This window comes from Acromyrmex echinatior, chromosome 2 (assembly GCF_024713525.1).
Source record: "Acromyrmex echinatior isolate Ae372 chromosome 2, ASM2471352v2, whole genome shotgun sequence".
In the NCBI taxonomy this organism is placed as follows: Eukaryota; Metazoa; Arthropoda; class Insecta; order Hymenoptera; family Formicidae; genus Acromyrmex; species Acromyrmex echinatior.
In genome coordinates, this window is record NC_141853.1 from 23,879,934 (window position 1) to 23,906,577 (window position 26,644).

General features: G+C 38.2%; 2 protein-coding genes across 8 annotated transcripts in view; one reads left to right on the forward strand and one right to left on the reverse strand.

Moving 5' to 3' along the window:
- LOC147910662 (uncharacterized) overlaps nt 1–26,644 on the forward strand; it is a 446,179-nt gene that overhangs the window by 162,157 nt on the left and 257,378 nt on the right. The window lies entirely within an intron of this gene.
- Nucleotides 15,868–26,644, reverse strand: part of LOC105152952 (uncharacterized) — a 36,796-nt gene continuing 26,019 nt past the window's right edge. The window contains exon 3 of the mRNA XM_011067558.2: nt 15,868–18,485. Within this exon, the coding sequence (XP_011065860.2) occupies nt 17,352–18,485 (1,134 nt within the window). The 3' untranslated portion in view covers nt 15,868–17,351. The remainder of the gene's footprint in view (nt 18,486–26,644) is intronic.

A 26,644-nucleotide genomic window follows, 5' to 3' on the forward strand; every position in this document is an offset into this window, starting at 1 on the left:
AAAGGAATCTTCTAATTAGCTCGTTCTAGTAGTTTGTTATTTTCAAATAACTGATCATCACACGCACGTATATCCATGCGAAGGTTTAAGATTATTAATAACTAATTACCAATAAGTAGATATTATTAACACCTATTAATAACTAGAATTACTGATGACTATTAGTGCATTTTGAAAAATAATAAAATTAATACAAAAGTATTAAAAACATATTTACAAATACAAAATGCATATTTAATTTGCCCCAATAAAACTTAATTTTATCATCACAATTCTTATAATATATAAGAATATATATCCTCATGTATATGTCATAAATTATCCTTATTCAAAACGAATAGCTCGAAGCTATTTGAAATTATATTTGAGAAGTAGTTCAAGCGAAATCTAATCTCTAAATCTAACATCGACGGATCATTATCGCTCCGTTCTCGGCTTCTTATAATCAGTATCCAATTTCTTAGTTTAGGGTTTAGTGGAGATTACTAGACGCGCGAGTCATCATCCGGTATAATTGAAGGTTCGCGCGCAGGCCAACTGAATTATAAGGACTACCTATGTAGTGGCCTTTCGCGGACCCACATTCACAGATCATACACGAAGTGTATTGCGCCTCTAATTTTCGTGGTGCTTCCGAAGGTCGTTCTCACGGCGAACAAAGCGTGGAAAACGGTACCTGTTGCGTGGTTCGCGGTACGATTGGTTATGTCGCACATGTGATCCTAGATCAAACCTATTATTATCCTATACGACGTGATCATAAAGATCACTTAAAATTACTTGCGGTGGTAATTACGGATAAGTGATGGTTATTACGCTGCGTACGATTCATTACGAGTCGCGCTCGATTCATCATCGAGATTCGGTTTTAGGCGCGCGATTAGCGGTTTAATTGATTTCGCTATCGATGACTTCCTCCTATTAAATACGAATTACTCCCTCCTATTAAATACGAATTACTCCCTCGAGAGATGGCGAACCGTTAAAAATCGCTCCTAATGTACTTCATATATTTCATTAGCGAAAGACGGAACACTTACAGACTCACTCGCGCTTCCGTTCGGCACGTTTGATCTACGAGTCTATCAATAGAAGGATGGATAGAAAGATTAAATTAATACATTGATACATTTGATACGACAGTCTCAAAGCTATGCATTTTCGGTTAGAGGAAACAACGACTTTCGGCATACCGAAAGTTTCCTACGCGAAGTATCTGTATCAGATCTTTCAGCTTGTTGTCAGTTGTTGTTTTCCTTTACGATACGACGAAACGTGTACTTATCCTCCGCCGTGTAGCTATTAAACGAAGCACAGGTATCGGCGATACCGTTCAAAGTCCAATATTCCTCGCGCAGCTTGTTAATCACATCAACCGTCGTATCGAGCTCGCGTTGATCGCTCATAGTTACAAGCGAGAACGAGCCTCGCGCGTGACATTCGTGACGTCTCCGTGTGAGTTTTTAAGCCGTCCTATCGCGGTCCCATCACGGATGCTTCTGTGTTCGCAGCGGAGGAGACGAATCCACCTGTCGACAGGTCGGCGCCCTTATCACGCTGACGGATCGCTCGCTTTGATTTAATAAGATCCCCGCGTGATGACGCGATCCTGACGGACGTCGGTCGGAGCCGACTCGACGAACGGTGATGTCGCCCGCGTTTCCACGAGCTCGCGCGCTCGTGACTCGTCGCCGTGCCCGTCGCCGTTTGCTTGCTCGTCGGAATGCACGCCAACTGGCGTCGGACGACTCGCGGGATTCGTAGCGTCTCATTTGAATTCCGCGCGAGTATCGGTCGCTTCATCGAAGGACCCGCTCTCTCGGTATGCGAGCCCTTCGAGATCGCCTTTTAGGTTTACGAGCTATGCGAGTCATCATTCGCTCAGGATCTTCCCGCTTTCATCGATGTCGGCGGACTCGCGGGTTAACTTGAATCACTTGGAAATTACGATATGGAATACACTTGTATTTAGATACGCATCTACGAAGTAGCATAGTTCTCCTTTATTTCTTTTTCCACCGAAAGATTATACTATTTAATATCTGCATCTTTATTTCAATATATTATTAAATTGTTAAAAAAGAGTTTTAAAGTCTTTACTTTAAAATCTCTACTTTTGAAAGGTTTTTTAAGTTTCTGTGAATTTGATCATTTTTATATACAGAAAACCATGAGCTAGACAAAATGGGGAATTTTCTTCTTACTTTATGAGCCTGTCATTTGTCCAAAAAAATTATTGCAAAAATTTTCAACTTTTTAATATAAAATCTTAGTTTTACTCCTATCGAAATTGTTTTTAAAAAATATTTTTTAAATTTTTATTACTAAATTATCGGATTAAATAAAAGAAGCATTTTAACTTTGATTGTTCATAACTGATTAAAAATCATCTCTCGTACTACAATTAAAAAACCAGATTTTTAAAGAATCTTTGCTTTATCGAATAGTATAATTGCCATATTTTTTTTAAAACATGCAGACATAATAATATAGGTGAAGTAGCGCTATGAACTTGTGTTATGAAACTTGTTAATACATTTATTTAATCGTTAACGATCTCACTGATCGGTCGATTGATTTTGCACTTGAGTGCACAGAGTTATATTTCACATATAGAATATATTTCACAGAGTTTCAAAAATAGCTGTCCGCATCGTATTGTCGCGATGAAGCCGTAAAAATGTAGACGGTGGAACGTTTAAGGGAAAAGAGAAAATCCAGATAAAAATGGAGAAAAGGAAGATAAAAAGAGCAGAGAAGAGAGACGGTATCATGATGAAGACCGAACGAACGTAGGACGAATGGAAGATGTGAACGGCCATAGAACGTTGGACCGCGTTTGAACATTCCGTGGCGAGATCCCACGGCGCGTCCCGGCGAGATTATAGGGTCAGTAATTAATATATTGAGAGGTAATTAATATATTGGTCGGGCCATGGCGGCAACGTATTATTACGTGGACCGTGCAAGGTGGGGCGGTGACGGGAGAGAGTCGGGCGGTGCCCTCCTCTCCCCCGATGGTCCTCTTTCGCGACGACAGATTCAGACACGTCATACTCGTGTCGACAAAACGCACGAGTACCTGCATTCCACAAACGAATGAAGCCTTTCGAATATTTTTGCTCTTTCCTTCTCACTTTACAACGAACAATTTTCCACGGTGAATAAACGCTCACGGAACTATTAGAAACGGAATAAGCGATGGTTAGCCTGTTAACTGTTGTGCGACATCAACGATCGGCAATTGGCAATGCGCATCGCCCTTTCTGAGCCGCCTTCTTCTTCATGCCTCGCCATAATTTATCGATCGACCGCCTCTGATAACTTGTCCTCTCCCTCTTTCTCGTTCGAGAGAAAATAATGCATGATATAATTTTGTAATCGGTAATGGAGACTGATGAAAATAATTAGCAAAATTGTATGTATCTTGATGCAACATTGATTTATAATGAAATTTTAACAGTAGATATTATACTGACAAAGATTTCTGATTGAAAATGAAGGACTAATATATTCTGGTTATCATAATTGAACATCTGATTATCTCGATTAGAATTCTAATTTAACTTCTAATAGAAAACCCTGAGGTTTGTCCAGTTTCCACCAGAATTTCAATTAATGCCATCAGACTCTTTTTCCAGTGTAAACAATTTCAGAAAATATTTGTGTTAGATGTGCAAAAAAATCATATATATATATATGTATATAAATATGTGTTGCAACTTATAATTACTTGATATTCTTAGTATTTCAAAGAAAAGAAACGCTCAAGACACGAATGATACAATCGTGTGTATGTATTAAAAAAAATGTATTAAATTTTATTAAATATTTGTTACAATAGTACTAATTTATTAAATATTTAACATATATTTCTTTTTTAAGAACCATTAATTTAATTTAATAATAATTTTGTATTGAGTAAAAATATTCATTCTCTAAGTAAATGTTTACTTGACACTGTCGAACAAAATATGTATTAAGATTTAATAAATTTTTCTAAGTCTAAGGATCAATAGATTTTAACAATATTAATTCGCTCACGGGCAGATAAGCCAAGCGACAAAAGTGCAATCGAGAAAATGTTAATCCCGTTACTCTCCAACTACAGGAGCGGAGTAGGTCGTGTATGGAGGGAGTCGCACGCGTCTGACATCATTATCAGGTCGTCGATGACGACGCTCCGGCAGATGTACTGTCCGCAGAATCATTAATATGTACCTTGAGAACGTATTATATCCGCGAGAAAACAACTAGGAAAATGCCCGCATGGCACGACTATTAACCGAGTTAAAGATCCGTATCCATGTATGGAATTTATTAAGGCAATATTATGATCAGACTCGGGCGCTTTCGAGCATCTCTCTTCGATCACTATGCAGTCTCTCTTCGTTTCACTTCGATTCTTCTCGTTCCCTTTCTTCGTCACAAGGGTATCGCATACACGATGCTCCGCTTTCTCTAATTTCGTGTCCTTTATATTATCGTTTTAATTATTGAATCTTTTTCTTTAGTTATTAACGCGTATCTGTCTCGTTATTTTCCAAGCGAAGCCGTGAAGAGCAGACGGCTTTTTTCACCTCGCATTTCACCTCGCGACACGCGTGATCGTGTCTTATAGATACTCTCTCCAGATATAGATCTCTCGATTCCGGAGGTCTCTCTTTCTCTCTTACAATTATAAAAAAAAAAGGACAAGCGCAGTACTCCCGCGCGAGCGTTATGGTGAAATCGCGGAAACCAAGCCGATACGAAAGGTCAGGACAGCGACATTTCGATTGCCAGTGCGATTTGCGTCGGCCGTGGATCGCGCGCGAAATTAATTCGTAGCCTGATCCCGACGATGTTTTAATTTAATTTTTATTGTCCGATACTTTTCATTGGGGTTTTATAGCTGAACTCGAAGCCCCCGATCTTCGATGCGCGCGATTTATGGATCACGAATCAGTCGGTGATCGCAGCACGCCAGTGAGATCGAGATAGTTAGGCCGTTGCGTGCAAGCTCCGCCGTTGCGATCGCGATCGCGATCGCGATCGTGAAGGAATCGCCTCGTCGCGCCGATCCGGAGGTGCCGAGTGATGAAATCTCTTCATTCCTTGAAGACTCGTTTATCAACGACGTGGAATTAGCAGCTTCGAATAAAATGGTAATTAGAAATTTGAATTTCTGAACTGAACGCGATCGATGCGTCGAGGGAGAATTATCGGCAGTGAAAGGCGATGAGAACTGAATAATTCTTTTCTCGGTGGTTTCCTTCGTTTTTTCTTCGAATATTTTATCATTTTATAATTCTCATCGTGAATGCCAATGCGTGTTGTGTACGCAAGTATAAAATAAAATTGTTGCTCGTTAAAACGGATATTTTCTCAAAGTTTTGTATGAAGTTTTTCTTGTATCGTATAAGTAATTATTCATTACTGCAGAAAATTTCTTTATTAATGAGAATAATATTGTTCTTTTGTTTCAAAAGAGTAACATTACTAAAAAAAATTACATTTTTCAGAAAAGGCGAAAAATATTTTTTAACTTGACAGAAAATTATTACTAATCAAATAATATTGGCGAAAAAAATATACTCAGATGTCATTTTCGTTAAACAACTCCTAAAAACACTCTTTATGAATTGTAATAATTTTAATCTTATAAAACTATGACAAATATAAAATAATTTATAATGGAATTATCTTTACCTAAACTCATTTATGATAATAATTAAAAAATCAAATTTTTTTGAGTTACTCTTGAAGTCACTTTTGAAGTAAGGGAAAAAGTGATATCATCACTCGTAAGTTAAAAAAATTTTACAATATTGTTGTTAGCGCGCTTCTTTAAACGTCACAAACTAATTTATCAAGAACACTTCCATTTGGATGTATCGTAATCGTTTTACTGACAATTGGCATCGAGGATTTCAATACTAAGACGTTTAATACTGCTTTCAATAGATCGCTGCAATATTTTAACTGAACGCGGACGTAAAACGCAGTGCCTGCCGGATCCCCCATTGGGAAAGCCCCTTAAAGAAGCCGGCAATTCTTCTAGCAGGACTCTTAGTTTCTCGTCGTCGCTCCTCGTTGAGTGATATAAAACTGGCATCCACGAATAAATACTCCATTGCGGGAGTACGGGATCCTAAATATTCATGGAGCAGCTCGCTCTCTTTAGTCCGTCTCGTTCTTTCTACATTCTCTTCTTTCTCTCTTTGTTTCTTGTCTCCCGATCGCTCGGTGATCCTCCCAAGCTTGGTTATGGTCGCCGCGAGGACGTTCGCATCTTTTACTATCGCAAGTACCTTCCTATTGGACATCGGTGGACTCTTTGTGCCATCCTGATCCGCTCGATCCGATATTACGAGACATACTTCTTATCGAAGATGAATCGTGACAACCGTTATCTGATAATCAGAATTCCTTTACTTCCATCAAAAGCCTTATCAAACATATCTTATTGATTCAATTATGATTGTTTTTTCCATAGAGAGTTCCTAATTTGCTAAAAAAATCTTCGAGTGCATAAAATTTGAAAATAGTTTAATTAAATAGGATTTTTTTGTTAACAGAATATATACGGTCAGAGAAACATGCGTTCGATAGTATTTCGATAGCATCGCTATCGGCCATATGATTACATGAAAATCGAGGGCATCCATATTTTTAGAGAATTGGCATAAATGCATTCACTGAGCGGCTGCTCAGGATTCTGCTTCGCTAATTGTCCGCAAAGAGAAACGACTTCTCGATAAATATTTAACTACCGTCGGTGACTTTCTACAAAGTAGCTATTATGCACATTGCAACGTGTCGGGCTACCGGTCGTTCGATTTGAACTCTCCAGGCGGAAGCGAAACGCGATCTTAAGATCGATAACGCGACGATCGGCACTTTGCGTCGTGATAATTCGCGATTACGATTCAACCGTCAGATTTTCGCGTTAATAGCCAATAGTACCCGATTTCGCGAGCGTACCAGGAACAGTCGCGCCATTAATTAATTATCCGACGAGAATCGCTAAGGGCGAATAGCGCGGCGCGATCCTTCCTCGCTCGCTCGCTCGAGCTTAGCTCGACGACTTCGACGTAATTAAGTTTGCCGCGATTCGAATTATGCTCGAATGGCAAAGCGCAATGCGTCGCGTCTCAACGCGGATTAGGTACCTCTCATCGTCTACCTCCCGGTTTTCTTTCTTACGAGTCCGACGTGTATCCATCGCCTACCAGCGTTAATCTCCTTCGACGCATCGTCCACGGGACTTATGCGTGAAGATGCCCGGCGACTTCATCGAGAGATCATCGATCTTTACGACCGGCTTGCTCGCCGTCCGGTTGGTGCTGGTTGCTGGTTGCGCGCAATTATCTTTATACCGTACGACAATTGAGTTTCGCTTACGAGAAAACATGATACCTTGCATACCTCTCTAAATACATCTCGCGTCCTTATCGATCCGTTCCGAACATGCATTTTTCCTTCTGCACTTTTGTCATCCGTCAAGATGTCCGAAATATCGTTCTCTAATGTCGAGGTATCATATATTGCGGATAATTAACGTTTGTCGCGAATAGACGAACAATTGACTTTCGCATAATTTTTTAATGAGTTAGTTCGATTATTGAAAGAATAAGGGTTGCGGCACACAAAAAAAACTCAAGTAGCGAATTGGTCACAGCAGAGACCGGAAGACTATAACATAAACGGTAGCAAATTCAACATTTCATTTCTTTACTTGAGCTTGCTGCTAAAGTTTTTCTGAGTGCCATAATCCTTATAGATGATCTGGATGAAATATAAATTCATGGAAAAAAATCTGAAAATAATCTGAAAATCAAAATAATTATGTAGAACGTTAACTTAAATATGTTGAAAATATATATTGAAAGAAAGAGATTACACGAATCATGAAATTGTAATCTTCAAAATCGAGTAAGTGGATGGTTCGCCAAAAACGATGGCGCAGCTCTTTGATCGTGAAACGATTCGTATTAACGTGAAACAAGAAATTGAAAATGTTGGCGCATCCTATGAAGAAGCGGTACGATTTAAGATCGGGCACGCGTGATCGACCACCATTACGGTTCCATGGTCAAGTTTAATGCTGAGAGTGGTTGCCCGTGATCGTTAGCAGCGCGTACGATCGCCTCTTCGGGGATATATCGCGCAACGACCGAATCGAATTAAGAAGGCAAAAATCGTACAAGTTCAGAGCACGCCGCGCGTGCAAAGTGGAACGATAGACGATTTAACGGACGTAATCACGCGCTTGCTTTAGAGGTTAATGTCGGGACGCCAGAAAAATGCTGGAATTAATGCGTCGCGTGTGCTACTGGGTTGCGTGCTGGGTGACCATTTCTGGCGACGAGTTTGAGGGAAAAAAATTGCCGCGCTCCTTGAAGAAAAATAACGTCAAGCGTCTAATGATTCCTGATTCCGCTTCAGAACTATCGCGAGGCGCATGCTCGTGGAATTCTCGATAAGCAGTAATACGGCTTGTTTTTGCTAATACCTATATATGTTAATTTTAATATAATTACATCGGGAACAAGTTTGGTAAATTTGAAAAACGAATTTCGTGAAGAGAACTGGAGAGGAGGATTGGAGATGAATCAATATTTTATTTTTATTTGTCTCTCTCTGTCCTTCCAGGAGTGTGTAAAATATATACATTATTAGGCTTTATCTATTCCTATGACACGTACATAAAGATAAACGGTGTTATTATGTTCGATAAAGCTCATTTTCTCAAAGTAACTTCGCATTCTAAGGCGCGAAGGAATACAATAATTAATTACTATAATTAATTACTATCGTAGAACCTCCTTCGTTGAAATTAAACGTATATCGCCCACGCTACGCGGCCTGATCCTTCCACCCAGGTACCACTTTCCGTGCGTTCCCAGCGCGCGATGAGGAAAAACGCTCGGTTCCGCAATGATAATATCGCGGTCCCGCACGCGCGCACGCGCGCACGCGGCCTATCGCACGGAATATCAGCCGATAGTATCGGGACAAGTGCTCGCACACCCCCATGAACGCGAAGGCGCACACCTTGCGCGTCTGCCGAGACGTTGCACGAGGAGGATTTACCCTCCGTGCCGGAATTCCCCTCCGTTCCCCTTCTCACCGTCTTCGCACGAATAATCGCACGAATACGTACGTGTGCATGTGCATGTGCATGCGAACCACAGCGACCGGTGCATCTCGAGCGCTTCTTATGGGCCGCGCTGGCTGGCATTGCACCATAATATTATTAGATAAACGGTGCGCCGCTAGATAGTGCGCGCTTCTATATGGTTTACATAAGCGACTGTGACCCCTCGCCTCGCGAGGGCCACTTCTTCCTCCTCCTCCTCCTCCTCCTCTTTTTCTTCTTCTTCTTCATACTCTTCGTCCTCCTCCTACTCCGCCTCTCTTCTGTTTCACGGTGAAACATCGTGCCGCGCCACGCTGTATGAGAGGAGGCCCGATATTCTCGCAACGTGCAACACACTGGCGTCGCAAGCGACAAGTGCGATCCACCGCGTCCTCCTCCCGCACGATTCTCTTTATCCTCCTCTGAAACCCTCGCGCCGCCTCCTTCCACTTCCCCGTCGTTCATCTACGAAGGGTTAATGGGGTTTCACGGAAATTGCTTCGCGCCTAGCGACGGATAGAAACCGCACGCGAAATCCGCCGCGAAACGAGGTTCTCATCAGGAACAATGTGATGAGTTGCGGGAAGAGAGTTTAAGAAGAGGAGGAGCCGTTATAAACTGAAACGTAAAGTTCATCAATCTAAGCTTTTTTTTTTTTTTACATATTAATAGCACCGATTAATAATACTTGGGTGCGTATCCATCTTAGAAGTCTTTTCTTATTTTCAATCTTTGTCAATAACCTTTAACGTACATGGAATTGCATTTGATTTTTTCTGGGAAAGTTTTCCATATTGTACGTACACGAGTTTGTGACCATTCCATATACGTGTATAAAGACACGTAACAGACCTATTCGAGAAAGGAGCGCACGAAGTATGTACACGAGCGGAATTGGATAATAGCAAATGTTTGAACTGGAACCACGCGTGTACCTCGTACAATCCTGGGAATCATTGAAATTCTACTTTTCGTGTTCGTTCTCACTTGTACTTATGTCCCTGAGATGAATTGTCCAATCTCGTGTCCAATGATAATCAGACATTATTAAATGATTCAATTTCTATTCTTTAAATATCTCGTGCGTTAGAATATATTTAATTTAATTTGTAAACAAAGTATCTCTGATTTTTAAAATTATTTAATAACAAAAAATTTTCTTTTTATTCTCTTCAATTAATATATTTTTACTTGTAGCTCTTTTTTTGAAGAATAAGAAAATGATATTTTAATATACGCTAGGAATCCTAGGAATCCTATTTTCAAAAACAGTATAATTGCAATTTTTATAATTAAAGGCAAATGAAAAATTGATCTTCCTAAATATCTATATTTAAAAAAAAATGTTTACTATGAATACTAAGAGATTTGCTTTCGAGAAACATGGAAAGTTACCGTCGATTTCAATCAAAGCGAGACCGGCGAGGAAGAAAGCCATCGATGGCGCTGTATAGATTTCCGCCAGAATGAACGTGATCGAAAAGCCAATATCGATTACACTTGTTCGTTCCCGGTCACGAGAAACGAGTTCGATCCGCTTAATGAACTGATCGCTGTATCGATTAACGCCGGTTAAGACCGATTGGTTGCGTGTCTCGTCAAATTTGTCAACGGGTGCGAACCGGCCACCGACATAACGATGTTACGCTCAAGCATAGTTATATTTTACGAAAGTCAGTGTTTATCATTATCGAGAGTATAAGCATAGGAAAGAAAAATGACAAAAATATGACGAATGAAGTTAAAAAGGAAGTAAAGTTGTGATTAAAGACGTAATATGACAAAAACGTTATAAATTATACTAGTAATATAAAGTTGATATGAATAAAAAATGCTCGATAAAAAGTACGATCAATATGACTTTAATAATTGTGTTGTCTATCAAACAATATTTGCGGTGGAAAATGATTTTTCGAAAATAATTGATATTTTTATTACCGAAACTAGTTTTGCTCACTTTGATCTTTTTTTTTTTTATCATAATCGTTTTAAATCTGATTACTAGTTTAATTCTTTAGTTTAGATTTTATTTGTGAACTTTTTTAGAGATTTAGGTATATTAATATTTTATAAAATCAAACTAATTAGATAAACTATTGTGAATTATTATGAATGACATTCGATGTAATAATGTAGCAGATAAATCGGGAGTGTGCAGAGACAGGAAACGGAATTCAGGGAGTTACGTTTTCCTTATCTTACTCTACTTGTCTACTCCCGCGTACGTATGTGTGTCCATCAATTGTTGCCCCAGGAAAGATTTCAGTATCGTCGTTTTCGACGTGCACGTTGGCCGATCAGCAATTTACGATCATCGAAGGGCGCTAAAAGCATCCAGGCTGAGTCTCTTAAATGCAAGCCGCTACAACGTTGCTCCTCGAGACGTCTCTTTCCCGCTCCTTCCTCATCTTTTCTCTCTTTCTCTCTTTGCCTTTCACGTTCCTTCTTTTGTACCTGTCGTTCGTACGTGCATTGCACGTACACATACATAAATCGCGCGAGTGCACACGTACATGTGCGTACGCAAGGCGTCTTAATACATACGAGAGACTCACGAGGAGCGAGCGCTCGACGCGGCCCAATTACTTTAAATTGAGTTATAACCGGATCAAATTGCCGATAATTGGCGATTGCATAGCTTAATCGGGTGCTAGCCCTCCTCTCGTCTTTCCCTTCCCTCGATCTCACCGAGCTAGCACCGTCAACGAATGTACCGTATAGCCCTTACCTCTCATCCCCTCATCTTGACGTCGTTCGCCTTGTCTGTATGAAGTTATTTTGCAAAGTGGCTTCGAAAGAAAGGGTAGGCGTGCAGAAGAGAACAATGAACGAGAAAGATAGAATGAGGACGCGGGGAGAAGGTGAGATAGAGAGAGTCTCCTTTTCGCGAGCGAACGAGCGAGCAAGCGCACGCGCGCCCTTATCCTTCGACAATACAAATTGCTGATTATGCGCCCGGCTTTTATGTGCCTTCTAATTGGGCCGCCTCGGCTCTTGGGAAAGATCGACCGATCGCACGATCGGCCCTCGTTAACCCCTAACGCTCTTCTTGCACGCCAGGGATCCATATAAGCCGTATACTTCACGGAGAGGTTTATCGGTATCGACGATAGCCCTTGCGTCGCGTACTCACAACAACGCGCTTTCTCTCTCTCTCTCTCTCTCTCTCTCTCTCTCTCTCTCTCTCTCTCTCTCTCCTCGATTTGTTTACGACTGCAGAATCATCATGAATTGAATCGCGCTAGCAATTCATGGCTCTAAATCAATAATTACTTTTTTATTTTCTTATTAATACATTTGTCCTTTGTCCTTTTTTGGGTGGATTGTTATATTTAGATTTATTTATTATATTACTGTTCATTAATGACGATATAAATATGAAACGTGAGAAAAAAGAATAAATCGAAAATTGATTTAATTAATTAAAAAAAAATTTTTTTACATTCATTTAAAAGTAGAAAATTATTTAATTCGAAGATTTTATGACACGCGTTGAATAAATATATTTATTCATATAACAGATGCATACTTTGTTCTTGAGATAATCGAACATGATTTATTATTATATTTACGAATTTATATTTATTTTTTCTTATGTAATACATGTATGTGTTTAAAATAGCAATAACGATAACATCTGTCGATGATCACATAGTTAATTTAAATCGAATATACGTAAAACATTTATTTTATATGTGACATTACGTTAAGCATAAGATATGTGTTACAAAAATAAAAATACCGCGAAAGGTTGATTCGTCATTGAAATGCGTTGACATTTGCTGCAAAATTATGATTCTACACAGGATTAATTTTTTTAACACGCGATACGTTTTTAATATACAATACGATGACAGCGTGATCGACCTGTCCGTTGATTATAACATGATTTTTGCAAACCAAATAAATAGTTCTACTTTATAAAACCGTCAACGACTCTAAGAATTAATAATTATGCGGATACACGGTTCATTACTCACGGCTGCGCTGCAAGGTTTTACGCAAACGTCGCATTTCACGTAATCAATTAGGTGTTATTACAGATAATTCTTTGAATTATCAATTTGCTTGATCAGGAGGGAAATAGACAAGTGAAGAAAGAGAAAATGGATAGCGTAACTAAATCACACACGATATCTCTCGATGGTTTCTTACCTGCATTGTTGAATTTAAATCATCAGCAATTGAGTCGATTCTTGCATTTGTTGTCGATAACTTGTTTATGTCCCAAGAGAGCCATTGACATTCTGTATTATGGTCTGCATATTATACATTTCTCTCTTGTTGTTGATCATTGAATAGATCTCTTTTGCGAGTAGAAAAAAAAATGATTAGCATTTGCTTTCAAAATTCAAACGATCTCTGCGGTCAGTTTCAAATTTCGATGTAAATCTCATTATTTTGCTTATTACGATATAATAAATCTGATGCTGAAGAAATTCGTAACGAAATTGTGAAATTTCATTTATTGATAGGCTCTTATATTGAAAAAAATAAATAAGCGCAAAACTTTGTTATTGATTAGTAAGGTAAATCTAATTTTTAATATTTCAAATTGACTTTGTCACAACTTTTTTTTCGATAATTTTTTTGATGTAAAAATTTTCCTCGATAATATTTTGAATATATTTTAAAGAGAAAACAAAAGGATTTAAATTGACATTAGATTAAACAGCTAATTTAGAAAATAAATAAAAAAAACTTAAATTCTGTGTAATTATAACATTACATACTTACAAAATATTCAGTTATATTTACATCAAATTAAGTATTTGATGTAAGATAAATATTTTCTATTTCTCATTATATGGTACGAATAATAACAATCGCTAAACGAATTTCTGTGACGCAAACAGATCAAGCAGCGATACGATCATTAATCAATCACTTCTTGACGTTTATGTATTCCATTTCTGGAAATTTACGTTTGCGTTAAGTATAAAGTCTCTGCGGAATTGATCATAGCCGTTCTCGTGAACGTTCGATTCGCTTTTGCGCGTTACAACGCGAGACGAGCGACCGTGTCGCAGATTCGTAAACCGGCTCGTCTATCGATATTTCATTCGTGCCGAACGGGAGTCGCGCTCACGGTTAAAATCGTCCTGTTGCCGCAGCAGTGTTGCCCAACTCTCATGCATAGAGTCATGACGGGTTTAAGCGATTGCTTATTGCTTGACTGGTATAACCAGTCGTTGTGGACTGACGCACTGCCTCAAGTCTCGCTCGTTTGTTATCCGCAGTAATACGTGCGTGCATACACACACGCGACTATGCGTATGTATACACGCTGGGAACTGTGCGTTTGATTCGTGTACTTACTCAGTATTGTTGATTGTTGGACTCTGATATCTCGTGATACACATCGGTCTCGATCATCGGTATTGAATCAACTGTCTGTCCCAGAAGTTGATACACCAAACTCGACTCGGTCAATTTTTTTCGAGCTACCTGACAGATCATTTTGTGATTTTGTCATTTATTTAAGATTGATCGTTTAAACGTCTTTGATTTTTTTCAGATAATTTTTTCATTGTTTTTACATTTTATGAATCAAAATATCTCTTTTCAAATTATTACTTTATAGAAAGCCAAGAACCAATATGATAGTTGAGAGAACATGATCAATCAATGTTTATATCATTTACGAAATGATTAAAAAATTTTGAGAGTGGTACATTCAATGCAATTTTTTTGTCTGCCATAAATTATGTACATTAGGATATTATGACTTTTACGATGTAGCACACACATACAAAATTTATAAACATACTAAATTTGTATTTATTATTATATAATTAAAGAAAAAATATTAATACCTAGATTAATAGTAGAATTTTATAAATTTTTGAATGGCAAGCATGATATTAAAGAAAACATTAAGTATTAAATATAAGTTCAATCCGGATATTAAAAAAATGATTGATTTTCCAAGGTTAGTCGTGTGAGCTAGTAACTCGATGATTTTGCAACGCTCGTATTTCCTCCTGTAATTGATTAATGTTTGAATGATGCGATGCATTTGTAGAATCGGAACGTTGCATATTGTTATATACATATATACAAAATAAAAAAATTTGTATCGCAATTTGTGCGTAGTAGTAGTTTCGCACGAAAAAGAGTTTTATAATTTTCAGAATTGACGGAAATTGATTATAATTACAAATCATTCGATTATGTCATCAAGATCACATGTCCCTAACATCAAAAATATTCGCGGTTCATAATAGCGAGCATTTAGATAAGCTGAATAGAATATAATTCTGAAGCACACAAATTTAAAGAGTATCGCTTTCGAAGTGAATGTTCATCGAATGTACACTCGCTTCCGCATTAAGCGAAGTGAGATTGTTCATTATGTTATTAAACATCATTTAAATTTCTCCTGTCATAATTCGTTCTGGTTGACAAAACATTTGGTTTATTGTAATAAAAGTCCATATTGATGTTTCTCTAATGGTTTTTTTTAAATAAAGATTTATTTACAACTTGTTTTCCTCTGAATTTAGATACAAATTTACATATTTAGAATGTCTTCAACAAGGAATTATAAAGCTAAGTGTACTATCATCGCTAATTAATGTCATTGACATTATGATAAATAGTAATCACAAAATCGAATTCCAGACTAGTAAAAAAAGATAAAAAGAATTAAGTATGAGAATTGTGAAAATTGAATCGGCCTTTACGCATTTATATATCGATTTTTTGAACATATCTAAAGAAATAAAAACATATCCATGCTATTTTTCTTTCGCTTGAATGTGCCAATTCTAAAATTTTTCAATCATACGTGAAAAAAGATAAATTTAAAAAGATTCAATTTTGCATTATCTATAAATCAATATACGATGTTTATTGTATAAAATATTATTTAATCTTGATATCTTTTCTTTGTTTAAGGCCAATTCATATTACGAAATATTGACATCACATAACGTCATTTTATTCTATAAGTTTCGAATAAAGAAATTTATATTATCTATAATAATTAATTCCGGGAAAAAAACATTAAAGAGACATAAGAGATTTGTTTATTGTGCCACAATGTAGAATGGAATTGTATAAACGTTTCTTCAGTTATAATACTATAAGAATATTTAAATATAGAAATTTAGACATTGTCACGTATATCAATTTATAAATAATAATCCTTTTTTCTCTGAACATTTTTTTTATATTTGTTTATAAGTGCAATATACATACGTATTATTGCATAAATTTATCTTATGTATTTATTTTCGTATGCATTTATTGCTTTTTAGAGATTTTTTCCTCGGAATACTTGATAAATAATATTTAATAATAATATTTTTTTAATAATAATAATAATGATAATAATCAAATCTAATAACAATAATAATACTAATGGTAATAATAATAGTAATAATATAATATTTTTTACCATCTTTCCGTACCATCAATAAATCATATTAAGTGAAACGGTATCTGATGAAATATCATACATAAGATATCTCTACGTATATATGTGTGTGTATCTATTTTAACTGCGTGACTGTATGATATATTAATATAAATATACTAAAGCTTTTAGTTTACTGGCCAATATATCTCACTCTGGCTCACTACATATAAAATATAATCTTTATTTTTATCTTGTCAACAGAAATGTAGCACATTTCTCAACAGAAATGTAGCCGTTTCTCAACACTATTTATATTAATAATGAAACTGAGTCTATGTATTTGTTCATTTGTTTGAAACGACGACTAAAAATTTCTAAATGAATCTGACTAAAATTTCTTCACAGATATTTTGGTATCTATATCAGTAATAATATTTTTGAAATATTAATTAATGAATCATTAATTTAATTTCTTAGAATATATAGATAAAACCGTATTGATTAAAAATAACTGCATCAAATATATATATATCTCAGATAGTCTAAAATAAATTAAACCAATGTAAATCGCGTCGATTTAATTGTTTTAAGTACTGTTATTTATATGTATAAAATGAACACATTTTTATGATGGTACTACCTATGACGATGGCCAAAATGACCAGCATTTTCTAGTTCCACTTCAACATCGTTGTTTTTCCATTGCGAAAATAATTCTATATACATCGTAATTTTCGCTAAGTTATTCATTTCTACTCACTTCGTCAATGAAATTGTAACTATTATGAATATTGTTCATCGCTCGTTTGGCTTCTAACTTTTTTTGAGCTCGAAATTTCGAGAATTGAAATTGATCCAACCGACTCATGAACCTACAAAACAATTCGCCGTCAAGGACGTACCAGTGGAAAGTGTCAGATCGAGCGGATACACCGTGGTCTCTTCCTTGGACGACCTGTCGTTCTTTTCGTTCTGTTCTTCCTCCTTCTCTTCTTTTTCCGACGATTCTCTGGATCGCGATGGACTACCACTTGTTCGCATGCTGAGATCAATTGGTTCGTCGCCAGCGGAATTGTTATTGTCAGAATTACTCAGAAGTAGATTGTTATACCTCCATGGAGCTGGTAAATGTGAATGTGATCCTGACGTGAACATCCCTCCAGATAATAACAGGGAATGTTGACCCGTGAGCATAAGCATGCCGTTGATCGATACTCTGGGTACGGGCGGATCTTGTTCGTTTGTTCTCGTGGGTGTGAATGGCGACTGACTCGAACTGCTCCTAGACTGTACATCACGATGATCATCATCATTGGACTCGCTTTCGGATCCATCAGCGTTTGTAGTATTATTCCTCGACATTGATTCCGCTGGTATAGGTGATCGATAAGAATCCGACGAATGAAACGGTGTCCCCTGAGTGATGAACGTCGAAGTTTCTGCTGACGGACTCTGTTGTCGTGGCGAATGATTGTCTTGCGGTGATGATGAAACTTCCCTCGATGTGGGTGGTGGTGTTGTGATGGATGTTAGCTGTGGCTGATGTTCCCCCAAATACCAATTACGCAGATAGAGTTGATGATATAAAGCCACGTCGTCGGGATGGGGTGATTCATCTGGTCTCGGTAATATTGCAGATGATGTGTGATATGAATACTGAACCGCTGGGTTTTCCTGACTGGTCGACGCGCCGTTATCTATATCGTTGTTGCCGTCAATTTGTGGCGGATAACTTAAACGGAAGGACGTGAGACCGGAAGAACGGAGCGATGCCATCTCATTTGGATTACGCCTCATCTGATCCGAAAAATAAGTAATCTTGAACCAATTCGAACGCCGCCCATAGCGTGAGCTCGACTTGGACATACCGACGTCTAGGCATTTCTTTAACCGGCAAGCTTTGCAAGCCGTCCGATTCCTCTTATTGATTATACAGTTGCCGCCATTCTTACATGCTGTCACGTTAGTGGGGTTGTTATACGTGCGACCGAAGAATGACTGTAACAGAAAATTATAGTTATCTTATTAATTATTCACATTGTAACATTCAGATAACATCAAGTTCCTTTTTTAAAAATTCGATATTTAAACTCTAATGTTGTCTGGATGTTACAAGACGTTCGTGTTCCAAACACTACTCAAGTACATCCAAGTATCACTTTATCCTTGTTGTTCACTGAATTAAATGAAGATAAAATGATACTCGGCGGAAGCATTCGAATAGTATTTTCAAGCGCAGATTGTGAAGTCGTGATTATGAAATCGATAATTATGTTATGTTATTGCAACGTTGTAATTTCTTTTTGCGAAAAATTTTTTGGGATATCAGTTTCTATTTATAAACTTTGAAACTGCCTCGACAAATTTGGCTCAAAAAGAAATTACAAATTTAATACTGCAATAATAACGTTATTATCGATTTCACATTTATTCAAAGTGCCTTGTTCAGATAATATCATAGTATTTTTTTGAAAATCAATTAATTCCAAATTAATATCTTGAAAAATTTTACGCAAAAAAAAATTACAAATTTAGTGCATCATTATTTTACAATAATAGCGTTATTTATCGACTTCATAGCGCTATTCCAAGCGCCTTGGCACTTGATACTTCCAGATTTATGTCACTTAAAATCACACGGTGAGATTAAGGTACGGAATATTTCGCTGACGCATTCGTAGAAATTAATGCGTGTTGCTCGTTAAATTGATCTACAAATGTACTTATCGTCGTCACACCGGATACCTAACCACCTAACAGCTTCGCGGTTACGGTCGTCGGACGATCATGAATTTTCACGCGATGGCTCTCGACCCAACCTTTGACCCTCGACATGTCCGGAGAATCGCGAAGAATCGCGAAGTACCGCGGTGCGGCGCGCGGCTCATCCATATAAATTAATCGGATTATCGAGACAAACGAAGCATTATCGCGATAGAGGCTTGCGCCGTACTTTCGCGCCGGATATTACCAGATACGTCCACGAGAGAGAAACCTCTATACGACCGAACCATATAAAGGGTCGACGGTCGGTGTATAAGCCACGCGCGTTTCTACCGGATTAAACGTCAGGGTTTAATGTTACGCGCGTCACGTGAATTAGCATGCCTGTGCCTAGAAGAGAGGTGTACGCGAGAAAGAAAGAGAAGGGCAGAGTGACGAAGAGCATGCAGGAGATCGAGCAAAGGGTGAAGGGAACGAAAAGAGATGGGGAAAGAAAGCGAGAAGACGAGGAGGAGGTGGTGGAGGAGATGGAGGAGGAGGAGGAGGAGGAGGAGGAGGACGAGGAGGAGGTGGTGGAGGAGATGGAGGAGGAGGAGGAGGAGGAGGAGATAGAGTATATACGTGGCGTGGCTGCTCGTAAAGTTAAACGCCTGTCGGCCGACGATAAAACTGCCTCGAGAAGACCCGTTGCTTCGAAAGGTGCGCGCGGTCTCGCTCGCACGGTCATCGAGTACTAATTTACGACGCAGCTTTGCAGTCTTTCGCCGCTCGCACCCTTCAGAAATTTCGAGAGCGCGCAATGCCCGTGGTCGATAGGTCGGTTACATCGTCCGATTAGGCTTCCGTATTCGAGGAAAATTTTTGGTCGATCTGGGACTGTAGCTCGTCTCAAGATATACTTTATCTTCGAAATGTGCACTCTTAGGTACCAAAGGAGCAATTGATAACTCAGTCTCTTGAGTTAAATAACATTTTGTTATTTTTAACTCCCATGTTTAGTCATAAGTTCAAGTCAACAACGTCTATCTTAATATATGCACTTAGTAAATAATAAACTAAATTTGAATCAAATTTAATGTATTTTCTTAAGTTAAATTGTCTAACTTTATTATTTTAATTAAATAAACGAGCTGAATAGATTAAAACTAATTCAAATGGAATATAATTTGACATTATGAACTGAACAATATGAAATAAAAAAATGAAATTAATATTAATTTCATTAATATTTAGTAGATTTGCGTCTACGAAATGAATCGTGTGTACTTACAGTCAAGATCAATATTAAATCCGAAAAAAATACATATACCTTTCCAATTTACTTAATTTAAAAAATTACTTATATTTATAATACATTTTGCCAACATCAATCATTATGTCTCAACATATATAGATTTCATTTCCAAGAATCAGTCGTACTAAACTGATTCTTCATTGAGATTTAGTACGATCGTGCCTTGTTAAAGTGTAGTTATCGCATATGTTACGAGATCATAAGAAGCAATTCCGCGTATCTATGCAACATACCAGCGTTCCCACGTTCTTCTCCCGTTATTACGATATTGCGTCACGATCGATTTAGTGCATAACGCACGCGAGTTACGGAACATGATGCGGAAGGTGAAATTTCGTGTCATATCGTCGCAAAGGCTGCCGAAATCGCCGAAGGACACGGATTCTGGGCTCCACCTGACCGAGAAGCTACGTGGGCGGGCTGGTAACGGACCGAAATCTCGAAAGTTCGCGTATAGCGGTACACGTCTCGACCGAGAATAACGAATCATTCGATGAAGTATCTACAGTGGCCGAATTCATGGCCCACTTGGTCTGATTCAGTAGTATATATTCAACGAGTCGATCGATTTTCTGATGATCATCGCATCGATGTCATTGCTGTGAGTCATCCGAAATAACACGATGACTGCCCGAGTGCAGAAACTTGTTCGCACGAGGTATCGAGGTATAACTTCAAGGAATAACATGTTTGTGTTGCTCGGTTGCGCTGGGAAATGTCATAATTACTAACGTAAATCAATCTGTTTTCTGTGGTTGAACTAGTGTACACTTTTGAAACTTAGAGATTTAGTGAAAGCGAGAAAGAGAATGCAGTCTGACGTAGGAATAAAAAATAAACCTAATGAGTCCAAGTTGATACGAATGCAATCAATTTTTTTGGAAGTCATTGTGGAAGTCATTTCGAATTCATTATAAATTATATATACTATTTTTTTATTGTAATAGTTACGTAGTTAAATTCTTAGATTGTGCTGCGTTAGAGGGAGATCGTGATGGATCGAAATCGTAGGTCGTAGTCGATCGATAAGCGACAGGTGACAGTCTCGTAATCTCCGAAATGCGCATCGAACGAGACGTTGAACGACAGTGCAATCTTTTACCGGCAATCTCGAATTGCGACGATTCCAATGTGTTGGAAATAACTCGCCTCGTATACCAGATGATCTTTCTCAGGTGGCCGTCGCCACGACTGAAGGAGATTATGATGCCATTCTGCTCGTAGGAATCTAACTATGTATGTGCGCCATCGGTGCGACGCCAAATGGCGCTTCCGTTTCCCAGACGATTTATTGGTCATATAAGAACGTACTCTTTACATATATTTGATCCTTTCCGGTCATTTCACAATTGAAATCGCGCAATATATCGGGTGCAAATTTTGAATAATTCAAAAACAATTTCCTGTGTTTTTTTTTCATTTATGACATATTACGGACAAAATGTATTATTCTCGTATTATTCGCAATAAGTATATTGTCGTATTCGCGGCTGAATAGATTTGAAAATTCTATAATGGAAAATTCTATAATGATATCCAAGGCATAATTCTTCGAAGGAGTTCACGCTCAATCGAGTTTAGACGTGAGAGAAATCGCACGCGAGAGACGAGTACGTCTTGCAAGCATTACATACGGTGTTAGGAAGTTATGATTTACTCACAGATTTACGTGTATCACGGACATTGCGTGTTCGATCGAATCGCTCAAAGTCGTCTACGCGGTGTAATTGATCCGGTGTCGCGCTTCTACTATATTGGGTCTTGGATCGCCTCGGGAAAAGTGGCGACGTTCTAAAAGCATCGCGGATGACTGTCTTTCGCGGATAGTGATTGCGTCGGACCAGGTTCTGGTCCGGTCGTCGTGTGTTCACTCGGTCAGCTGCTTACGGATAGTCGGACAGTTCTCGATGAAGGGGGACAACGGGATTCGCAAGATTGCGTAACGCTGTGTATGCGAGCGCGTGTTCACTTGGTTTTTCAAGTTTTTGCACAGTTCTTCGTCCGGTCATTGGACGTGCACGCATACGGGCTCGAAACACCAGGAACACAGTGGGCCACGACGAGTCCGCAATAGCAACAGTAGCAACAGCAACACAACGGCGAAACAACCAGTTCTCGTGCGCGTGGAGAATGCACAGCGGTTGAAACACGCGCCATTTACGGGCGCGTGCGACAAATCCGTCGAAAGAAGCTGGGATTATCTCAAATCAGCCGGTATGCTTGGAATCCTGGACCGATTTGTAACGCCATAAAATGACGTGGAGAAATCAGAATCGTCCGTGATCGTGAAAAGAATGTAAAACGACTTACAGAAAGTGAACGCATCTTTATATTTAAATAATAAATTATATTTGTACATATAAATATGTATATAATATACGCACATATATATATATACATATAGTTTATATAATAGGCATCGAAAAAGTTCTCATGATTCATCAACTTTTTGGACAACCTAGTAAGATCTAATCTGGTCATAGACAGTCTTAAGATTCCATCCAGCCAATGAAATGACTGTATAGTGTTTCGAGATTATACTTTAAGACATTCTTGAATATATAATAAGATTGGACTATAAATACCGCCATATATATATATATATATATATCTCAAATTCATACGCAAATTAATATTCTTGCATATCTATTTAAAGCAACTATGTGTATGACAGAAACAAAGTAGCATATAATCATTTTTATTATTATGCAATGTCATTAAGAATTTGTTAATTTGCATCATAATTTAACATTTTATCATAATCGCTATAATAATCGTTTTTTAGAAAATGATTCAGAATCTTTTTGATAATCTAATAAAATTATATAATAAATCGTTTATATACTAAAGAAAATTATACTGCAATGAATATTTGAAATGATTAGGAGTAATCTAGTTGATGGTAAAATGGGAAAAATTAAAATGTAATAACAGCAACGTTTTCTTGACACAATGATAAAAATGTCATCGGTATGACATTCGGTAAGTCGATCAGCAACGTGACGTTAATTTTTCTCAAAGGCGATAGTTTCTTGTGAGTCATGTGTGTAAGATGAGAATAGATAGATCGGAAATCTCACATTTTTGATTGCCAAATACGTATGATCCGAATTGGCACGATTTGAACAGATTGATATTCCAGAGATTCGGTTTCCAAGGTCGAACAGAAAGTCGATTTTGCGGTCGTTTATCGCAATTTTGTCGTTCCGACGATTCCACGAATGACTTACGTGCGCGTTTAGCGCAATCATAATTCGCACGACATCACGGATTTCTTCGTGACGAGCTAAGTGAGATGACAAATATAATTTTCGCTTTAACTACACGGCGCGTCGTAAATCGATACATTGTTGCAATTGACAAGGAAGAATCGCTCCAAGCCGTAATAATTTTCCTCGTGTTATTCGCGACCTACTATAATATAGGATAGGTAAAGAGGTTTTTTTAACTACTTTTATGATTACTATACTGGGCAATTCGCGCGATTGCGAATAGTATTATTAATATCGATTTTATTCATCTTCATTCGTATCATTGTAATTTCGCGGAAGGAATGGAATATTGCTGTTTTATGACTTTACGAATGGGAAAATTTCACACAATCAAAAAAATGTTTAGTAAGTATAACCATTTATTTTCTTGATACGTGACTAATAAAAACTTTCTTATTTTTTTTTCATTTAAAAATTGTTATTCTAACTAAATTTTGCTTAGAACGACACAATTTTTAAATGAAAAGGTAAGGTTTTTTCGTTGGTCACATATCAACAAAATAAATGGTTATGCATATTGAACATTTCTCTCTATGTATTATTAAGGTTTCATATTCGTTACGTAGATACATAAAATATGTAGAGCATCAATATATTGAATACCATCAGCGTTCCCCAGGATGAATACCGTTAAATTAAGGATTGTACGACTTTAATGTAATCTTTGAGAAATTTCAATTTTTATTATGATAATTTGATAAAATATGTTTTTGTTTCTCTTGTTATATAAAATATCGCTAAACAAAATTTAGTCCCACGATATGCTACGCGAAAACGTAACGTGACGCCATACACGGCAATAGTCACGCTATTTCCTAAAGGGACGATTATTTCCCGTGAACGTGAACAACCTGCGGGGAAAAAAGACGAAAATTACTTTTGGAGGAAGAAATGAAGGCTTATAGCATTACTGGATTTCTCGTAAACGTTTTACGAGAAAGTCTGCGGCACATATCGCACAGGTTTCGGCGTGCAGCATCCGTCGTGCACAAATCTGAGGTCACGACACGAACGCGTGATACGGGGGAGGGTGGGAGGGTGAGATGGGTTAGATGCGTGGTTATATGTGCGATGATGAGAGACAGAGAGGGAGGATCAGAGAGTCGAGACAGTCGACACGGCCACACCGCGACTCCAATAGCATCGCTGGCATAGCTGGACAGGCCATTTCACATTCCCACGTCCTTAATATAGATTGTTGATAGGCGCGAGCGAACGAGCGAGACGGGACGAGTGGGAATATACATAATGGCATCGGGGGGGGGGGGAGAAGAAGGTGGCGGGCGAGGGAAAAGGATAGCTATACACGTTCGCAGGGTCACGGCGTGGAGCGCGCGGCGAAAAGTGGTCAGGAAGAAATGGACCGAGAGAGACTTAGATGTGCTATGCAGGAACAACGAAGATGAGACGTTGCGTTATGTTGCCGCTGCGATCGTGCGACGGAGAAAGGCGCAACGGTGGTGAAGTGCCTCACGGCACAGGTGCCTCACACAGGCATGCCATGCCGGGTCGCGCCGACACGGACGAGGAAGTGAGAGATGGAGCAGGAGAAGAGAAAAGTTCGCAAAGTCGTGGTAGACTAAGGACACGGCTGCCAGCTTCGGCGGTGCCGGTGGTCGCGTCGTGCGATTACGCCGCGAGTCAACTGTGTGCGCCGCGTACAGTTACGCTGTAATCGTAAGTGTTGCCGGCTACTCCAGCTGCTCCAGCTACTCCGGCAATCGATAGAGCGAATCGGCCGTGTTGCGATCGACAGATTCTTGACGGATTCAATTGTTCCGTCTTGACAAATTGGAATTCATTGTCGCAATATACGTTATACGTATTAATATTATTACACGGAAAGGATGATTTTGCTAAAGTATGAATAAATTTAACTAGATACGGATCTGAAGAGAATTTTGGACTGGCAAAATAATTACGTGGAATGTTCAAGCATGATGAATAATGTTTCAACACAACAAGTTTTTATATCCTAACAACTAACAAGAATAGTTTCTGCATAATTATTTTGATGATTTAATAAAATTATTTTCAAATCTGTATTTATAGTTAAATTTTTAGATATTTCAGGAAAAACCGTTTCACCAACGCAACGTACAATAATATCTAGTTTCGATGAATTTATTCTGCAATAAATTTCAATAGTTTTTCTCTCAACATTTAAGAATTGTGCGAGCAGTAGGTACTCGTGGAAGAAAATGCGTGATCGATCACAAATGCACATTGAAAAAAATTGTTTATTTGACTAAATTAATTTAATTCATCTTTATTTTTTCCGAAAAGAAAAATGTATGTATTTAAGTTGAACATATTATATTTGTAAACGTACATTCTCCAAATAAGAGAAAAGAAATAAAGATAAATTAAATTTAGTAAACGAAGAATTTTGTTTGTGAGTGTACGAATAGTCATCGTCGATTTTGTTACGGCAACTCGAAACTCGTCATTAACACGACCGAACGCGACATTAACACATGAATACACGTATCGGCGAATGACCCTGATACACGCTGACTCGATGCCTGTCGCGGACCAACGCACAAATCGTATTCACGTCATCCTTGTTCTTCGCATCCGGTCATCCTTTGCCCGCGTTTCTTCGTTCGCGCTGGCTTTCCCAGCCATGACCAGAAGATGACGCGGTGCCGTAATCCGCAACGATCTGGATTTCGCGTCTTGGCACTACGTGGCACTACATGGCACTACGCTACCAACTGGTCGCATCCGTGCTAATAATAATCGATTACATAGTCACGACGGTGTTTCCGCCGTGACTATGCTGTAATGGACTCGCTAATGGTTTTTCTCTTATTCTCGATCGTATTATCCTGCAATTTGCTTCGCCACGGATTCCGGATAGAGCT